Source organism: Sphaeramia orbicularis, chromosome 3, assembly GCF_902148855.1.
Source record: "Sphaeramia orbicularis chromosome 3, fSphaOr1.1, whole genome shotgun sequence".
Taxonomy (NCBI): domain Eukaryota; kingdom Metazoa; phylum Chordata; class Actinopteri; order Kurtiformes; family Apogonidae; genus Sphaeramia; species Sphaeramia orbicularis.
Genome location: NC_043959.1, coordinates 38,740,114 through 38,759,269, shown reverse-complemented (window position 1 = coordinate 38,759,269; position 19,156 = coordinate 38,740,114). Strand labels below are relative to the sequence as shown.

General features: G+C 35.2%; 2 protein-coding genes across 7 annotated transcripts in view; one reads left to right on the top strand and one right to left on the bottom strand.

The window, feature by feature from the left end:
• Window positions 1-6,967, bottom strand: part of cd276 (CD276 molecule) — a 74,945-nt gene extending 67,978 nt beyond the window's left edge. Inside the window, exon 1 of the mRNA XM_030131100.1 lies at window positions 6,726-6,967. The gene's annotated coding sequence lies outside the window, so the exon portion shown is untranslated. The remainder of the gene's footprint in view (window positions 1-6,725) is intronic.
• A 1,296-nt stretch (window positions 6,968-8,263) lies between these two features.
• ubl7b (ubiquitin-like 7b (bone marrow stromal cell-derived)) lies at window positions 8,264-18,909 on the top strand. Of its 6 annotated transcripts, none has more exons than XM_030131041.1 (11): window positions 8,264-8,367; window positions 9,272-9,452; window positions 9,574-9,693; window positions 10,361-10,446; window positions 13,617-13,701; window positions 13,802-13,859; window positions 14,326-14,459; window positions 15,461-15,510; window positions 15,589-15,765; window positions 15,974-16,087; window positions 18,131-18,909. In XM_030131041.1, the coding sequence occupies exons 2-11, from the start codon at window positions 9,278-9,280 to the stop codon at window positions 18,269-18,271; spliced, it is 1,140 nt and encodes a 379-aa protein (XP_029986901.1). In that variant the 5' UTR covers window positions 8,264-8,367; window positions 9,272-9,277; the 3' UTR covers window positions 18,272-18,909. The 6 variants fall into 6 exon arrangements, with proteins under 6 accessions (XP_029986901.1, XP_029986906.1, XP_029986903.1 ...); XM_030131046.1 differs by having other exon boundaries at window positions 8,346-8,367; window positions 9,276-9,452; XM_030131043.1 differs by having other exon boundaries at window positions 8,352-8,445; window positions 9,276-9,452.
• The last annotated feature ends 247 nt before the right edge of the window (window positions 18,910-19,156 follow it).

Genomic DNA, 19,156 nt, shown 5'->3' with positions numbered 1-19,156 from the left:
AATAATTTGAGGAATGTTGGAAACCATAGATGGACTTAATGAACACTAAAAAGGAACAAAGTGTGACGCCCACTGTTGTTTAGCTACTATATTACTGTTGTTTTTATTATTATTATTATTATTATTATTATTATTATTATTATTCTGTTGTTCAAGAAAAAAAAGAAGGGGGGATAAGAAAAAAGAAGTGAAGGCACTGGAGATCTAGACAGGAAAATAAATGTTCAGATAGATTGTTTTGTTCTTTTCTGAAAAGAAAATATAGAAAAACAACATTGTAAAATCTTATATGTGCACGTGAATGTAAAACATGTAAATTCTCCATTACAGAATCAAATAAAAACTTGAATTTAAGAAAGTGGAGGCATGCATATTTTATTTCCCTCAATAAGTCCTTATCAATAAGAGTCTGTTGTATGATGTAATTTCTAAACACGTTAAGGAGAGGACACAGACGTCTACTTCCCCTGATATTTTATTCTCATTTCCTCATAAGAGTTCCTCCTGTCTCTGCATTTCTTTTTCTAGAGGAGGCAAGCACCAGATGAAAGCTGGGAGAATTTTTATATGATTAGAAGATCTCTTATGCCCCTGATGCTGGCTCAGATTTGGTGTGTGTCTCTGAAGATTCCCTGCTGTCAGTGATAATATGTAGACTTTTAAGGCTGATGCAAAAAAAAAAAAAAATCGAATCAATAGCACTGTCAGAAAATGCAATACAGCTACTGGTGCTATCATCTGGCAGTGGCAGCTCAGTGTTTCATGACCTGTGAAGTAACTCGATTTTATTAATAATCTACAGTTAAACCTCCCAGTATCCAGGTGAGCATATTATGCACACTTTGCACTTCATATTATAAAAGGTCATATTTTTCATAACATGCTTTAGGTCAGAATTCAAAAGTTGATAATTTTTGCATTATTTTTAAAATTTTGACCCAACATATTGTAAACAATGGAAAACTACTACACTAGCACTCTTCTCTGACGTGAGTAAAAAATACTCACTGACACATTTTAGCATTTAACATTTGACCTAGCACAAAAAAAAAATACTCAGTAATAACCAATGTGCTGTTTATCAATGGCATATTGCAAGCTACAAAAATCAGAAAATGAGTAATCAGGTTTTTATGTAGTAAGCTATATTGAAAGAAATAAAATGGTTTTTTTTTTCCCATCAAAAATATGATTTGTTCATTCCAAAAATTACAAATAAAGGGTTAAAAAAATATGACAGTACTTGAGTATTTGTTTTTTTTTATGGCTGAAGTTGATGAAATACAAAAAAAAAAAAAAAATGTAAAAAAGTTAAAACCAAACTGTTTGAAAAATAATTTGACATTACTACGACACTGCGCAAATTAGACGCTTTTGGTGGTTCGAAGGACCTCTGGGTGGGATACCAGAGGGTTAAGGACGACCTGCTTTTATATGTGTTTAACATGAATAACAAAACAAAATAATGAATACGAACCAATGTGCTGTTAATCAATGACATATGCCAGGCTGCGAAAATCTGAAAATAAGTAATCCAATTTTTATGTAGTAAGCTATATTTAAAAAAAACAAAACATTTTTTTTGTTTGTTTTTTTTTCATTAAAAATATGGTTTGTTTACATTACAAAAATGACATTTAAAGGGTTAAAAAATATGACAGTACTTGAGTATTTGATTTTTGTTTTTTTACAGCTGAAGTTGATGAAATACAAAAAAATATGTAAAAAAGTTAAAACCAAACTGTATGAAAAAATATTTTGACATTACTACAGCACTGCGCAAATTAGACACTTTTGGTGGTTAGAAGGACCTCTGGGTTTGACACCAGAGGGTTAAGGACAGCCTGCTTTTATATGTGTTAACATGAATAACAATACACAATAATTCAACTGATACAGGTGATTACATTCCTTCAGCGTTCACTCTCAGAGGTATTGAAAGATGAGCTGTAATGTTTTGTATGATGAATCATTTTATTACTGCTGTGTGCTGTAGCTCCACCTCACGACTTAACCAAAGCTTCTTTCCATGAGGCTCCATTTATGGCTTTAACAGAAAGGATGTGGGCAGGAGTGCAACTTCATCACAAAGTTTCCATAACAGCACTGCACACCACTTGCTCTCTGGACTTTTAAAAGTGATTATCCAGCCAAAGACCAGTGCAAGACGGTTGGAATAATATCTGGATTTCCCAAGATATTCACCTCAGCCGATGAGAATATGGGTTATTTTTCACCGCACAGACATCCAGAAATGGAAACAAATATTCACTGAAGAAAAGACCAGACACATAGACATGTCCTCCAACAGAAAAGGGAGAGAATGAATTGAAATATGCCAACACCCCAAAACCACAGTCTGAGTCCGCCTGTGGTGTGCAGACACCAGGAAGCCATCAAAGGGTTTTTTACTGAATGACTCAAGTGCTTCACCGACCCCATGCCAGCACGTTTATGCCCTTTTCCTCCCCTGACTTTATGTTCCAACTTTTATGATTTAGTTCAGTGTCAGAGATCAAAACGTGCTGATCACATTTGTGATTTAGACCTGAAAAAACAAAGGAGCACTACAGTTAACAACACCATAATACAAAACTATATTCAAATGTCAGATGTTAATTAATTCATAATGGTGTTTTCCAAAATGAAGGCCATTAAAACAGACAGATATTCTCTGTTTAAGATCATCTGAAAGTCTTTTGGCCTAACACAATAATGACCGATGTGTTTTATTATGACATGGGGCTAAAGACTACCAAACTTATTATTCAGGTCAGAAGTGAAGAGAAGTGAAGTAATGAACGCTATTATATCACAGTAAAAAACCCCAGAGTCACCACAAAAGACGTATAGTTCCACTATACTTGCTGTTCTGCTGTACTTTCAAGAAAACTCAGAGACAGTGTTTTACAGCCTGCGTTTAGTAACACCTCTGTTCGTGAATACACTCTGGAGCACAGCCATTCATATTATTATTAATACAACGAATTCCAGTGACCTTTTGGGGTCTAATCTCTCACTGACATGTGGCTGGCATCACTGCCAAGCTCATCAGCCCATTGGGAACCATTCAACCTTTGATGATGGGGACATTTCCAACCTGGAAGTTTCAGGTCCCAATGTGGGGGAAGAGCATCACTGGATGAAAGTGAACATTTCAGATCCATATGGCAGCACAGCGGCAGTTGTTAATACTTACCAAGCTCTCTTAGGGATGACTGGTTCACTTAATGTAGGGAAATGTCCCTCATAGTGGTATAGTACTTAATCGAACTGATGAAGGAAGAGCTCCATAAACTTCAACAAATCTTTAAGGCTTGGATGGTTGACTGGCTAACTTTCTATACAACAGTTGAAACTTTAGTTTACAATTCACACAAGGAAATCCATTAGTTTCACTGGGGCACTGATGAAATTAATACATTAGCCATATAATGGGTAATTAGGTTCTGAGATAGGAAGAACTAAAGCGGGGTACACACATAAGGATTTTCTAAATCTAAAGAGATTCTTTATCTGTTCCAGACCCCACACATGAAGATAAAAAAATCAGGCATTGAACAGTTTTACTGTGTGTTGTGTGTGCTCCGATAATCTCAACACAACACAACACACATACACACACATAATGATTCTGTCCCACCACCGATCTAGAATCTGGTCCTCTGAGTCAGAAATCTCGCATGATCAAGCGTGATCTAACAAAAGCGAAGATGAAGAAACATAGCAACAACTGGAAAACACAACACTTTTTCGGTTGCGGTAGGACTTGGCGGAGACGTTGAATAGACATTCTCAGGCTTCCCACAGCTCCACAAACTGGTCCTCCATTTCTGAGGTCCAACAAACTTTAAGTTTCAGGTCGGCCATGTTTGTTTTTATTTACACCTGCTTCCTTGTTCCTCAGTTGGCTCTCTTCATGATTGGCTACATTCTGTTCCACGTCACAATTCACGGAGTCATGAAACGGGAGTCATCGGCTTTCCCCAAACACATGAAGATTTTTGGTCGTAAATTGTCTGCCCAAACCGGTTTCGGAGCCAATTATCGGGACACATTCACTCTTAACACACCTCAGACCACAGGATAATCTTACAAAACGTAAGATAATCTTGCGTTTACCGTCCTTGGTCGGGAAAGGGGGGAAAATCGGGACAAAAACAGCCCGATTATCTTTATGTGTGTATCCTGCTTTAGAGGCAAATGAGTCTTTTCAAAGCCTGAGAATCTGTTTAGAATCTAGGGCTGCACAATATTGGAAAAAACTGACATTGCAATTTTTTTTTAACCCTACGATATTTATTGTGATATGAAAAAAAACACTCAGGAGGATAAAACAGCTGTGTGGTGTCAACGCAAATTAGTTGTGCTACTTCTTGTTGTGGCAACAGGTGTAAGGTATTATCGACACAGAACGTATGTTTCAGTATCATCCTTCTTGTAGCCAAAATAATTCCAGATAACTGATGTTGCTTTTCTTTTTGGTACTAAGTCTTCATTTTCTGTGATTTTCTTGTGTTCGTTTCTCATTTTTCAATGTTGTTACCAGCAACTCAGTCCATGCTTAGGGGCGTGGTCTGCTTCGGCAAACTGATTAAGAACGATTGTGATTGGTGGATCACTGTGTGCAGTGTGTGTCTGGTACCCAGGCTGAAATTAGATGAGAACACGTTGAGTTCATTTGCCTCCTAAATCATAGGACCTGCGATGTGACTATTGCGCACACTTACATCATGATGACGATGCTCAAACGATATATTGTGCAGCTCTATTAGAATCACTTCAGAAATACCTCATAGGAGATAATTCAACCTTTTTTTTATTCTAGAGCTTTAAAATAATACACACTGTTGCACATAAAGATGACATAATTCCTGTTTTTATTCCTATTTATACATATAAGTAATCACATTTGATGAGATGAAACGATTATAAACTGGGTCTCAGACCCAGTCTCAGACTCTATCAAAAATAAACTGCATTGTCACAATCATTTCATGACAAGTGGTATAAATATTTAATTCCAACTTTTGGGGCAAAAGTGTAATACATGTATGTGCAATAAAGATATAGGAAGTATTATCTCTATTAGAATCTAATGCCATAAATTACAATTACACCCATCAATAACCTGACAAGTTACCATTCTATCACGTTAACCCTTTCATGCATAGTGGTCACTCCAGTGGACAGTTCTTCTCCAGCTGTTCTCTTGTATATTCATGGGTTTTGCTGTTTTAGTTCCATATCAGCCAACACAGTGGACACTTATGCATCATCCCATACACTGACATTCATACCATTTCTATAACTTGACTGTTCTAGATAATCCTGATCTGCAGTAACATGTTTGAGTACAAAAAAAATGCAAATTGTTATTAGATTGCAATTAACAGGAATTAATTAATTAATTAATTTATTTATTTATTGCATTTTTAAACAAAAAGTTTTTTTTTCATATTATTTCAATAAAGTAAGTAATAACTAGTATTAGAGCATGATAAAATGTGAGAAAACATCAAATTAGCTGCATTTAAATGTTTTTATTTAATAATTTTCACACCATATATCAGTAAATGCAAGTTTCTTTGCCTTTAAAATTTAACACATGGTGTCCAGCTGAGTGGACATTTTTGTAACTCCATGAAAAATTGGTTGATGAAAAAAATTAAATTGCATTGTTTTCTGTTTTTTTCCATGCCTAAAGAGGAATAAAAACACTCAGGAAAAAAAAAAAATCTTGATTAAGGTTCTCATAAAGTGTGCATGAAAGGGTTAGTCAATTGGTAATTTTTAGACCGTAATTAACAGTTTTCTTAAACAAATAGTTTTTTGTTTTTTTGTTTTTTTTGCATATTTTCTCCATGAAATTAGTGTATTAGTGTATGCGAAAATGTGAGAAAACATCAGATTAGCTACATGAAAAATGTTTTTATTTCATCGTTTTCACACAATATATCACTTTCTGATGTTGTGTTTTAAATACATGTTTCTTTGCTTCAAAAATTAAATACATAGTGTCCAGCTGAGTGGACTGTTTTGTAACTCCACAAAAAGTAGGTTCATTAAAAAAAAAAATTCCATCACATTGTATTTTCATGCCTAAAGAGGAATAAAAATACTCAGGGGAAAAAAAAAATCTTGACTAAGGTTCTTATAATTCATGCATCAAAGGGTTAAAGATAATTTCCTCTGAAAGTTATTAGAATAATAAAAGTATTACCCAATATATGAGATTATCGGAGCAGTTTGGTGTCAAAAGACGTTTTATTTACACGTTTTTCCATCATCATCTTAAACTTCAAATATTGTAAAGAGCATGTACTAAATTATAACTTTCTATCTATGCTGTTATTTTGAGTTATAGAGGTTTTGCTTTTACAGTGATTAAATGCAGTGTTCACTTTGGTCAGAAGAGGGCGCAGTCATTTTCATTCATAACTGTTTTTAGCTCCATCTTTGAAACAGAATACTGTATACCGGAGTAGTAGCAGAGCAGGCCTCGGGATTGCTTCAAAAAAGAAAGCAAAAAGAAAAAAAAATAGAACCGAGCAGTGGAAGTAGACAACTGTGTGAACAACTGCTTGTGTTGAGTTCACGGGTCCGTCTGCTTATCCCAGCTGTTGCTCGGACAAAGAAAAACTAACTTTAAGTACTTTTAACACATAACCTACATCGTCCTCGGTGTCGTAGGCTGCTTTAATAGATAATTCCTTCTGGCTTACCATGTTAGGAGGGCGAAACTTAGAAATCCCCAACCATCCAGCGGCGGTGGCTCTTGTGTGTCCCGTCCAGACGCAGTTTTCATCCACAGCTGCTCATTCCTCCAAACAAAGCGCCACTAAAACTACCGACGCGATAAGTTTGTTTTGACGGTGGATGAGACTGTAGGATGTGCTTTTTTCACTGTGCGTGGGTATGTTCCATTGATTTGGGACGCCTCTCTCCACACAAACCACTCCTTGCAGCTTTGTCCAGCGGTGATGTCATGCCGAGGGGGAAAGAGTCTCCAGAGCTCCGACCCCTCCGTTAACTCTTACGCGTCCGAGAACGCATCACCGTTGATATTATTATTATTATTATTATTATTATTATTATTATTATTATTATTATTATTATTTATTTTATTTTATTTTATTTTATTTTTATTTTTTTATTTTGCATTTCTTTGTAGATTCGAGACGTTTTGGTTTTTATTGTTGCCCTTAACATATATGTGTGTGTATGTATGTAAATGCAATTCATAGACCGTTTCTTACTGAATACGAGATTATTTTGTCACTGTAAAACTTTCCTAACAGACTTTGTCACTAGAACTTACCCGATCTGTTATTTGTTGTAAAAAAACAAAACAAAACAAAAAAAAAAAAACAAAAAAAAAAACATGCTTTGGGAATGTGCCTTTTGTCATTTTTTTTTTTTTTTGGTGTGATATCAATCGTTTTGTTTTTTTTTTTTTTAATAGAAAGCTGGATATTTCTTTTAACTTCAAAATTGAAGATATTTTATTTGGTTTCTTTATTACTGATTTGGCTGTTCGGAAATTGTTTATTGTTAATCTCATTTCCTTATTAGCTAAATTTCATATACATACAAGCAAATTTGCCAATCAGAAACCCAGTTTTGTGGTCTTTAAATCTTATTTAAAATCCTATCTAGACACACTTAACCTTTGCACTAACCCTAAAGCTGTGAAGACTAAAGCCTTATGTGACGAATTTAAGTTGTAATTTATTTATTATTATTATTATTATTATTATTATTATTATTATTATTATTATTGTTATTATTATTATTATTATTATTATTATTATTATTATTATTATTATTATTATTATTATTATTATTATTATTTTGTTTGTTTGTTGTTTTTTCTCTTCTTGTTTATTCCTTTTATTTTATTTTATTTACTTACCTATGTATTTAATTGTATTTAATTTCTTCCTGGTGCACCTCGAGCATTATGTTTTTTTCTCCATGCCATGTTCTGGTCTATGTGTATCCGGTATTTTGTAAATAAAGTATGAAAAAAAAATGTTGTCCAAAAAATAAATAAATAAATAAATAAAGAGAGAGAATGGATGTGGCCCGATTACGACATTTGACGATTTAACTGTTTTCTGAAATAATTCTAGCCTTATAAAATCAATCGGTGCAGTAAAGCATGCATAAGATGATATGTTTTTTCACTAGGATATTTTTTCCAGATGCAACATCCATCTGTATAACATTTGTCAAAAAATAATTCGTCCTGTTTGTGTTGAGAGATGAGCACTGAAAAATCTATTTTTTGTGTGCTGCAAGTAAACGTAACTTTTGACCACGTGACCTTAACCAGGAAGTACTGTGAGCGTCAACAATACAGTGGTGAGTGTGCAGATATTTCACTGTCTATACAGATAACCTGATTTTTCTGTATTTCTGCAGATATATTGGAGGTTTTGGGTAAGTATCGGCTCTTATAACATCGGCTATGTCTTTCGCTAACGATAATAATAGCGACAACAGAATGGTTCAGATGTTTTGATTTTTAGTATGAATGGGTCCCTTGGCTCTCTGTTTGCGTACATTACAGTAACCCTGCTCGAACATTTATCTTGTTCGTTTTCTCTGTTCTTTCGGTACGATCTTCAAATACTCCTGTGTTAGACGTAAATCATCTATTCTGTAAATTATCAGTGTGCTTAACCCTTTTATAACAGGCCGCCTACGTGTCTTCATGTTTTCTTAGCAATAAAAGTGTCAGAAAATGTGTTTTTTTGCCAATTCTTTTGCACCTTTGTTTTCAGGAAGAACTTAACCTTCAGTTTCTGGCCATTAATTGTCATCATTATAAATAATAAATGCTTAAAACAGTGTGTTTTAGTAAAAAAGAAAAAAACAGACTTTTTTTTTTTTTTTTTAGCATATTTATTTTCAGAAACAACTAAATGTCCGTAATGAAACTTTTCGAGATTACAGAAATAAGCTTTTAACTATTTTATATCTGTTCAAACATGCTTTTTGGTCTTGAACATTCAGTATTCATATTATGGCTTCATATTTTTTGTTATATCCATTTTTTTTTTTTTTTTTTTCGCTTGTGTGGAAGGCTCTGAAATAGTTCTCTTCTACTTGTAATAAAGTCCAATATTGCTGCCGTAAAGTGTTATATAATGTCGTAAAGCTTAGGATCTCAGCTTTCCAATGCTGCTTGAATTTTGTGGATAGCAAGATTGCAGTTGTTAAAGGGTTAATGTCCACTAAGGCTATGTTTTTTGATCATATCAAGGCAGAGATGTCATCCTCAGACTGGCACCTGGCTTTGAAGCTGGTGGATCAGCCCAAGTCCATCTTCCACTTCCCAGAGATGATGCCTGGTGATGTCCCACCTGGAGGATACAGAGTGGCTACTTTAAAACAGCTGGTTGCAGCTCAGCTTTCAGACTCCATCCCAGATCCAGAGCTAATAGGTCTGTTTATATTTGAGGTGTACATTTCAAAACAAATAAGATGCAGTGAATTATGGCTGTGTTCAAGTATTGTTGTTTTGTTTTGCCCTGCAGTGATCTGTTTTTGCTCACATTTTCTCAGAGTTGGTCCACTGTGGAAGGAAGCTTAAGGATGACCTCACATTGGATGCCTGTGGTATTCAGCCAGGATCCACCTTACATATCCTCAAAAAGACTTGGCCAGAGCCTGAGAGCAGTTCAGGTGTGTATGGCATGACATTTTGGCATTTGATACAACCACAACCACTTTCCTATCTGTAATTACTTCTTAGATACCCAGAATAGTAATGTTATTCATTGAAAATATGTTTCAAAATATCAACAACCTTAAATTTTAAAGATATTTAAAAATGATCAACAAGTATATTTGGCTATTTTAATGTTTAGTTACTAGATTGGAATGGTATTGCATTTATCTGTAATTTAATGCTTCATAATCAAAATAAATATTCCAAATAACTCATACCATCATTCTACACAGGACAACTAATGCCACTTGTTTTATATACTGGGCTTTATGTTTCAGATATTTGTGTTTTTATATCCATGTACATGAACAGATGAAGTTGAATTCCATTCAGGAAAATCTCCAATTTCATATACTGTATCTATAAGCCAATAGTTTTTGTCCAAATTTAGTCTCAGATATCATCATTCCAGATGTCCAGAATTTAATGTTATGTATCTGTGCTACAGTTGTGGATATCTGCTGTATAGAGATAATTCCAATAACCTAAAATTGCATTAGCTTGGTGACATCTACATCATCAACATTTTTACTGTTCAGTGTATTTTAGACATTCATGTTTATTAGTTATTTTGTGTTTTAGCATTGTTGTGTGTTTTATGCTTTGTCTTGCCTTCACCAGAGCCTGTGAACAGAGCAACTGCAGCCAGAGAGTTTAGGGTGTTCCATGCCGCTCTTCACTCTCTCAACTCTACCTACAGAGACTCAGTAAGTTGGAAACAACACTTACAGTGTGCCCCATTCTGAGAAACACTACAAGTGCTTGTTTTGCAAGTTTCTGAACACTGACCTATATGTGTTCATTTTATAGAATTGTTAAAAATAACATAACTTTAAAATATGACAATATAACACGTGTAACAATAGAAAATGCATATTTTGTCATATTAAGTTTGGTCATGTGAGAAAAAAAAAAAGACGCCGCCCCACCTGTCTCATATGAAGAAGATGATAGAACTCACCTACAATAATTTTACAAAAACAGTAATATTTAAATGAACGAGCTATACATGATACAGCCTGTTAGTACCGTGTATTATGTGCATTCAACTATAGTTTAAAAATGTTTTTGGTCGTTTAATGAGCAGTCAAGTCATGTGTTTCCTGTTTGGGGTGTCGCCCAAGAACTCCATAGACTCTTGTTATAAATGGTGTGTGCACAGTGGACCTCCTCCAATACAAGAGATAGGAGAGCTTTGGGGCGCAAAAAACTATGCCCAAGCACCACCCACAAGATTAAATGTCACATCCTGAAAAGAGTCAAGACCTTCCTCAGAAATGGAATCAGCAAATAGGTCCGTACGAAATACTACTGAGCTTTGACCTCGCAGCTGTATAGCTCCGTGGTTAACATGAGTGATTTCGATGCAGGGAGGCATGAGATTGATTCCCAGTAACTGGTAACAGAGATTTATTTTAACCCTAATGTTAAATTTTTATTTTTTTAATGCCATGTGATTTACCCGTACTACACTCACCCCTGGTCTAAATGACTGACTTTAACAATAGAGTCATAGAAAAATGTGCATGTTTGAAGGATAGATGGGTGAAATTTACATATAAAAAATACATGCCAGAAAACACATACTGTGTATTTTTTATTTTAATTCAAAAATAATATTTTAAAGTAGTGGTGCATATACTTTGGTGTGTCCTAGTGCTGATATGTAGTTATAGTGCAGCTGAAAACTGACTTGGATACTGCGCCCCACCAAAAAATTATTTCACCAGCCGCCACTGATGTTGACTAATGTTATTTTAAATGATTTTTTAATTGAATTTACAGAACAAGTACTATACTGTGACATGTATACTCTTAAAGTGCTGAGAAATTACTCGTACAGTTAAAGAAGATTTTGACTACATGTTAAAATCAGTGATGTCAGTATATTGGCTACATTCCCTATACATTGTAATTGCAGTGGCTTAATACGAGATAGGAATCATTCTTTTGGTTATTTAGTGCAGTACACTAATACAGAATCTCATCTCAGGCTTTAGCTGCATTTAGTTACTTCACTTCAGCCCAATTGTTCTACCCTCAAGCCAAGCAGAGAAAGTCAGTTACTGTTGTCTAAAGGTATAATCTTATTCAACTCTGTTGCTCCTAAATAATCCATCTTTCCTAAATGAATTACTTTGTATTGACAGCTGTGGGAGTGGTCTCATCATTTTTCATATCAAAACATTAATTGAGATTCACAGCTCATATTGCATTATATTTGAAATATGTTCTGATTAAGATTTTGTAATCATATTAAAATCGGGTTTTATGTCAAATCTTTCTCTGTAGCTTATTTTAGGAGGTGCGTTTCTTTTTGATAATAAAGTCAGAGAAGAGGTTGGGATATTGATTTCATCCTGACTTGAGCCCACTTTACAGTTGTGGAAAAAATTATTAGACCATCAAAAGTCATAAAAAACAATGGTTATGCAATCAAGTACTAACTCCTGTGTGTATCATGTGACTAAAACAGACAGAAAAGAAAACATGGAATCCCTAAAAGGACTGTTTTTGGCAGTACAATGCCATAGCTGTTGAATTTAAGGACTTAAGTGATTTTGGTTATTAACAAGAAAACATGGAAAACGGATAGATATCAGCTCTGAAATTAAACTCTTATGAGCTGTTTTTGTTGTTATCATTATATTTGTCCAAACAAATGTACCTTTACTTGTACCAGGCATTAAAATGAACAAGCAACTGAAGAAAACAAGGGTGGTTTAATAATTTTTTACACGACTGTATATCCCTCTGTATTATTTTCTATTTGACACGAGGAATAAACTACATACCACAGTATAAGACAGCTTGGTCATGCCTTACATGCAGTAAAAGGTTTATTAGGTTATCCCTCACTGAATGCATCAGGGTGTTTTACCCGTTTTTGGACGCATGCTTCCCAGACCAGGACACTGTTTGGCTTGAGTGATTGGATTCTTCTGAGGTGTGAAATCACACCTGTGTTCACAGATGTTTTGCCGCTGACTGGATCTCCCATGATGCATTTTAGTGCTGTGTGAACAGGACCCCGGGCAACAAGGAGCTGGTCAAAGATTATCTTCAGGAACAGGTTTAGCTATTAAAGACTGGCAACTTTCCATGGCATAAGCCGAACAGGAACAGGCATTTTCAGAATACCAACATGTTGACTGGACTGATAAAATGAATGTTTGGATAAGAATAGGAGGATTCGCTCCTGAACTTGAACTACAGGTATCTTGTCAGTAGACTGGATTGGTTACAGCTGTTACATTTCCATCGTTCAGTGTGTGTGATCAGTTCAGTTGTTGTGTAACTGTTACTAATTCACATTCTTCTTCACCTCTTTTTTTGTCTTTTTTAGTTACTGATCCCACTACATTCATAAATTTATTTCATTCAGGGTTCATGCAGGTGCTTGAAATCCTTGAAATGGCTTGAATTTCAATGTTGTGTTTTCAAGGTCTGAAAAGTGCTTGATTTTTGTTTGAAGTACTTGAAAGTGCTTGCAATTATAATCAAAGCTACTTACAGAGAGGTGATACATTTTGAAAAATGAAACTTTATGTCAAAAAAGAAAATTAGCAAGTGCTTTCAGATCAACTCCAGGTAATTTTATCATAATTTTTGGTTTGGTGCAAGTGTGCCTGAAGAACACCAAGTTGCTTCCCTTTTTTTAGATGTGCTCTCCTTTCATTTCTAAACTTTTTGCTATTATGAAACATAATTTTAGATGTGTATAGCATAAAACAATGTACATCATTGTGATTAAAGGTGAAACAAATAATCATGAGTATATGTATTCCTGTAGATATGTGTTTTACCTCAGCAATAAGATGCTGTGTTGGAAAAATTTAAAATGAACCCTGTTCATGGTGTTTTTCTGTCTTTTTAGGTATATAAAATGCTTACAAATAAGGAGTCTTTGGATCAGATAATTGTGGCCACACCAGGACTCAGGTCTGACCCAGTTGCCCTAGGTAAGACTGGATTGCCTCTAGAGTTTTATCCCTTTCTATTAAATCATTATCAAGCACAGAAAGAGATTTACATTTCTACTAATTCCACTGTCCTATCTAGGGGTTCTCCAGGATAAAGATCTCTTTGTGCAGTTTACAGACCCTAACATGCTGGATGTGTAAGTGGGACATTTTCTTTGGCTCTAATGGAACACATGATACAGACGTACGGTCGCGGAAAAAATTATTAGACCATTAAAAGTCATCAAAAACAATGGTTATGAAATCAAGTACTAACTCCTGTGTGTATCATGTGACTAAAACAGACAGAATTGAAAACATGGAATCCCTAAAAGCACTGTTTTTGTCAGTACAATGCCATAGATATTGATGTAAGAACTGAAGTGATTTTGGTTATTATCAAGAAAACATGGAAAATATCTAGGTATCAGCTCTTAAATTAAACTCTTATGAGCTATTTTTGTTGTTATCAATATATTTGTTCAAACAAATGTAGTTGTAGTTGTTGTACCAAGTATTAAAATGAATAAGAAATTGAAGAAAACAAGGGTGGTCTAATCATTTTTCTGCAACTATACAAGTGAAACAGCCTTTAAAATTGTTGCTTCTCTGTTTTTCTCACAGATTGATCAGTTCTCACCCGGCTCTGGTCAACGCCATCATCCTGGTCCTGCACTCTGTGGCAGGTAGTATGCCTGCACAGTCCAGCGCCAGCTCTTCTCGCAATGTGTCTGCCAGTTCCTACAGTGACATGCCAGGTGAGTAACAAAGATTACAGAAATGGGCAGAAATTATGACGGGTGAAGGAAGGTTACTATAGTTACAGAAGACTGCTGTTGACAAGCTTCACAAGTTGGAACAACAGGAATGAAGGAGAAGTTAAAAATGAAAACTGTATTACTCACTGTATGTTATAGTTGTGTTAATGTTTTTTGTAAGTATCACATTTAACCCATAAAGACCCATATAAAAAGATAATCACTGTTGATCCATTAAACCTATTGATCCATGTAAATAATTGGTGTAAAAAGCAGTTTTTCGTCTTTTCATGGTCATCAAATATGACCCATTTGGACGTTCAGAGGCTCCGTAGTGAATGTGGAAACACCATCAGCTTCTACAACATTGATTCACCAGTAAAACCCATGGAGTTGGATCAATGACAGTGGATGGACACACTGGGTTTATGTTCAGTTAATGATAGATTTTACTGAAAAAGTCACTTTTTCTTCAGTTTTTTTCTGTTTCTGATATAATAACTGTTTACTGTAATAACTGTAATGGCAACATATCTGATGTAAGCATATGTTTCAAGAAAGGGGCAGGTATTATAAGTTTTCTTCATCCTGCTCCTTTCCAGTCATTTAGATTGGAATGAATAAACAAACAAATAAATAAATAACCTTCAACTTTAATTTGAGCTTTTATGAACATCTACATGATCTGTAAATTAAATATAGGGAAATACCAGATTTTCACTTAAGAATACAAAATACTGAATATAATATTAGCGCAAACGGTGATAAATCACTTAAAAAAAGTTAAACATAGAGAAAAAAATAATTTGGGAACTGCCACAAAAATAGCACTGGGTCTTTATTGGTTAAATGTATTTTGATGTAACATATTTTTCATAGTCAGGTTTTTCTGTGATTTCCTACATTAGTCTTTTTTATTTATTTATTTTTTTTCTACTTGAATGGACATCTAATACATCATTTCTGAACAGATTATTCACAGAATTTTCTTGGTTTGGCAGGAGGCTTCATGTTTGAGGGCATGTCTGACGACGAAGAAGATTTCCAGTCCGTGAGTAAATCCGATCCACACTCTATCAGCGCCAAATGGAGACATAAGAAACGGATGTGTGTGTGATGTGTGTTACAGAGCAGCCCAGCAGGACCCTCCAGTAGAGCGGGGACGTCAGCAGGAATACGACCAGTGTCTCTGAGCCACAGCGGAGCAACAGGCCCTCGACCAATAACACAGAGCGAACTGGCCACGGCCCTCGCGCTCGCCAGCACGCCAGACAGCAGCGCAGTCACTCCCACAACGGCAAGCCAGGTGAGATACAGTTATACTGCGAAAATATCCAGACCTGTTTTTATAGCTTTGCATTTACAAGGATTAAAACGTTAAACATGAATCACCCACATTGACAACCTGTACTCTCCCGTAAAACAAGGCTCATTCTGTCTTTATGTGTGTGTGTGTGTGTGTGTGTGTGTGTGTGTGTGTGTGTGTCCCTCCCATTGCTTCCACTTTGATTCAGGCGGACCCCTCCAGTGGAGTGGCCCCCATGCCAGCAGGGACTCCAGTCAGTAATGATCTGTTCAGCCAGGCTCTACAACAAGCTCTGCAAGCCACCAACATGTCAGCATTACAGGTGAGACTGGAGCCCCATCAGCACCAGTTGTATTACATTTTACCCATGAGCCTCGGAGACTGAACGCCATTTAGAAAAAGTGGCTTCTTTCACACAGCTATTCACACATTTTAATAGGGAACTTTTTGGGAATTTGGCAAAAAGTTATGAGATTACTGTATATAATATTCCATATATTATTTTAGGGTAAAATCATACTGTAAATATCTGTATTAACCCTTTCATGCACTAATGTGAAATGTAGTCAAGATATTTTTCTGCAGTGTTTTTATTCCTCTTTAGACATTAAAAAAAAAAAAAAAAACGTGATCGATTTTAAAAAAAAAAAAAAAAAAAAAAAAGTTACAAAAATTTCCACTCAGCTGGACACCATGTATTTCATTTTTGAAGCAAAGAAACATGTATTTAAAATCTAATATCAGAAAATGATATGGAAAACTATGCAATAAAAACATTTTTAATGCTGCTAATCAGATGTTTTCTCACATTTGAACATACTCTAATACTAGTTATTATTCACTGAATGGAGATAGTATGCAAAAAAAAAAAAAAAAGTTTAAAAAATACCTGGTAATTACAGTCTAATAACAATTAGCAATTGATTTACACTAAAACATGTCACTGCAGATCAGGTTTATCAAGAACAGCAAAGTTACAGTAATGGTCTGAATGTCAGTGTATTATGGGATGGTGCATTAGTGTCCACTGTGTTGGCTGATATGGAACTAAAACAACCAAAACCCTGAATATACAAGAGAACAGCTGGAGAAGAACTGTCCACTGGGGTGACCACTGTGCATGAAAGGGTTAATGTGATAAAGCCGGTATATATAAGGTATGTATATGTATGTGTAAAATCATTAATCATTATTGTAGGGAAGATTACTCAGGTTTTGATGTTTTTTGATGATTCGTGAAAACTAAAATTTAACCTTAAATATATTTAGAGTAGATACTGACTTATTTGCATGTTTTTATTCATGCAGCCCATTATCATGATCAACACTTGGAATTTGTCAATTACTCGCTAATAACAAGTGGTGCCAGGCACAACAAACCCCGCCCCTCGCACGTATTGTAGCTTATTTTGGTATCGATCCAGCTGATGTCATCATGTCTATGCATGTGCTGATGTCGGCATATCAGTTGCTTCTATATATGTGCCAAGTTTGAAGTAAATTGAAACAAAATTGATGTTTTTATAGACATTTGAAATTTCGGCCATTATAAGTAAATGGGAGAACTTTTCATTGGAACTTTGACCTACTGTTCCCAAAATGTAATGAGATCTATTCTGGGTCACAGCCAATATATAAACCCAATTTGGTATGAATTCATTCAGTAGTTTTGCTGCTAGAGTGTTAAACAAAGAAATAAACAAACGGAACCAACAGCAATACCCCTTGCTTTCCCTTTGGGGGGTGGAGTAATAATCTGTTTCTCATAACCTTTCACTAAAACAATCCTTTTCTGTAGTTCTGTATATTGAAAAAATGAATAGCTGCTCCAACAAGGACAGACACTGTTTTTTTTTTTTTAATTTAATTTTTTTTACCCACAAGACAAAATAAAAAGGTATTTATAATGATCCTGTATAGGGAGATATTACAAATGTTTTCAAATAATTTAACAAAATTTGAAAAATAAGCACTATTGTCGTCAGTAAATTGCCATAAATGAATTGATGCAGTAAATATGAAATAAATTATATGTTGATATGTGATTATTTCATTTTGTATTCACCCAATACATCTAAAAAAAGGTTATTTCTGAATATTATTTGATGCATCAAATTTTATGGGGTTACAGTGAGCAGATTATAAACACAAAAATACAGAAATACAGGAGGTGTTCTTTGAAATAGTAAATGTGAACTGCTGTTTATTGTTAGTGGTGGTACATTTCTGTCTTATTTACACTGTATATATGTTGTAGTAGTAAAACTGTTTATCCAGAATGTAAGAGTGAAAGTTATGTTTGCTATCCAGACTTCATGTGGTGTTACAGAAAAATTGGTATTCATGTGCATTTTTGTTTTGCCAGGGCCGCTGGCAGTCCCAGATGCAGCAGCTTCGGGACATGGGGATCCAGGATGAGGAGCTGATGCTGAGGGCGCTCCAGGCCACAGATGGTGACATCCAGGCTGCCCTTGAGCTCATATTTGCTGGAGGCCCAGGACTCTAAACTCATGACCCATGGAAACAGGCTTTTTACCAAGCAGAGAGGAGAGACATTTTTACAGGCTTCATGGAAACATGGCACTGCCCAGGAGATTTAAGCAAACTCTGACTTCATTCAGACACAGACTTTTATATTATTAGTCAATTTTACATCTAAACGTAGTGCTTACAGTGGCATTTTTATGAGTGGGCTTGTAATAAATCTGATCATAGTTATCTCATTAATGTGTTTATTTGAAAGGCAGAAGCAAATATCCACGTCTTGTGCTGTTTTGGAATAAGCTCAATACTGCAGAGACAGGGTGGATTATGGGTAAGCAATGATCCGGTGTATAGTCTCTCAGTTTTTTTTTTGCGTCTTATTTTTACAACCTCGTAATTATATCAATACACATTTGCAAATGAGCAATGCATACATGATGTACAGTCAATTCGAACACAGTGTAATTCCTATATTTGGACACTAGATGGCAATGCAGGAGCTTCTTTCTCTCCAGACATGACTTTTAATCAGAGTTCATCCTCCAGACTTACTCGTGGTATATCTATTGAGTTTTTTTTTCCCCTCCTTTGTTAAAATCTAAGATGTTGTTTTTGTTCTGCTCACTGTTGAGTGCTTGATAAACGTTTGTTTTCTTTGCATTTGTGGGCTTCCATTTATCAAAGGAGTAAACATGCTCAGACTTGTAGGAGCATAGAAAGGCAGATACACAGATAAGGTAACAGCTTAATTAGCAACCACTGAGATGCTGCTGTGCTTGTCAGAGCATTGTTACCATTAGCCAAATCCTTTTTTTTTTTCCTCCCTTCTCTGCTTTATTACAGGCAGCTACATTTGCTTTGTCTCGTTGTCTCCCATCAGGGTATTTTAGGGGAGGACATATTGTGT

Coding starts and splice junctions, on each gene's coding strand:
- ubl7b (XM_030131041.1), top strand. CDS start 9,278: ATGTCATCCTCAGACTGGCACCTGGCTTTGAAGCTGGTGGATCAGCCC. Junction 9,453..9,573: donor CCCAGATCCAGAGCTAATAG/GTCTGTTTATAT, acceptor ACATTTTCTCAG/AGTTGGTCCACTGTGGAAGG. Junction 16,088..18,130: donor CCAACATGTCAGCATTACAG/GTGAGACTGGAG, acceptor TTGTTTTGCCAG/GGCCGCTGGCAGTCCCAGAT.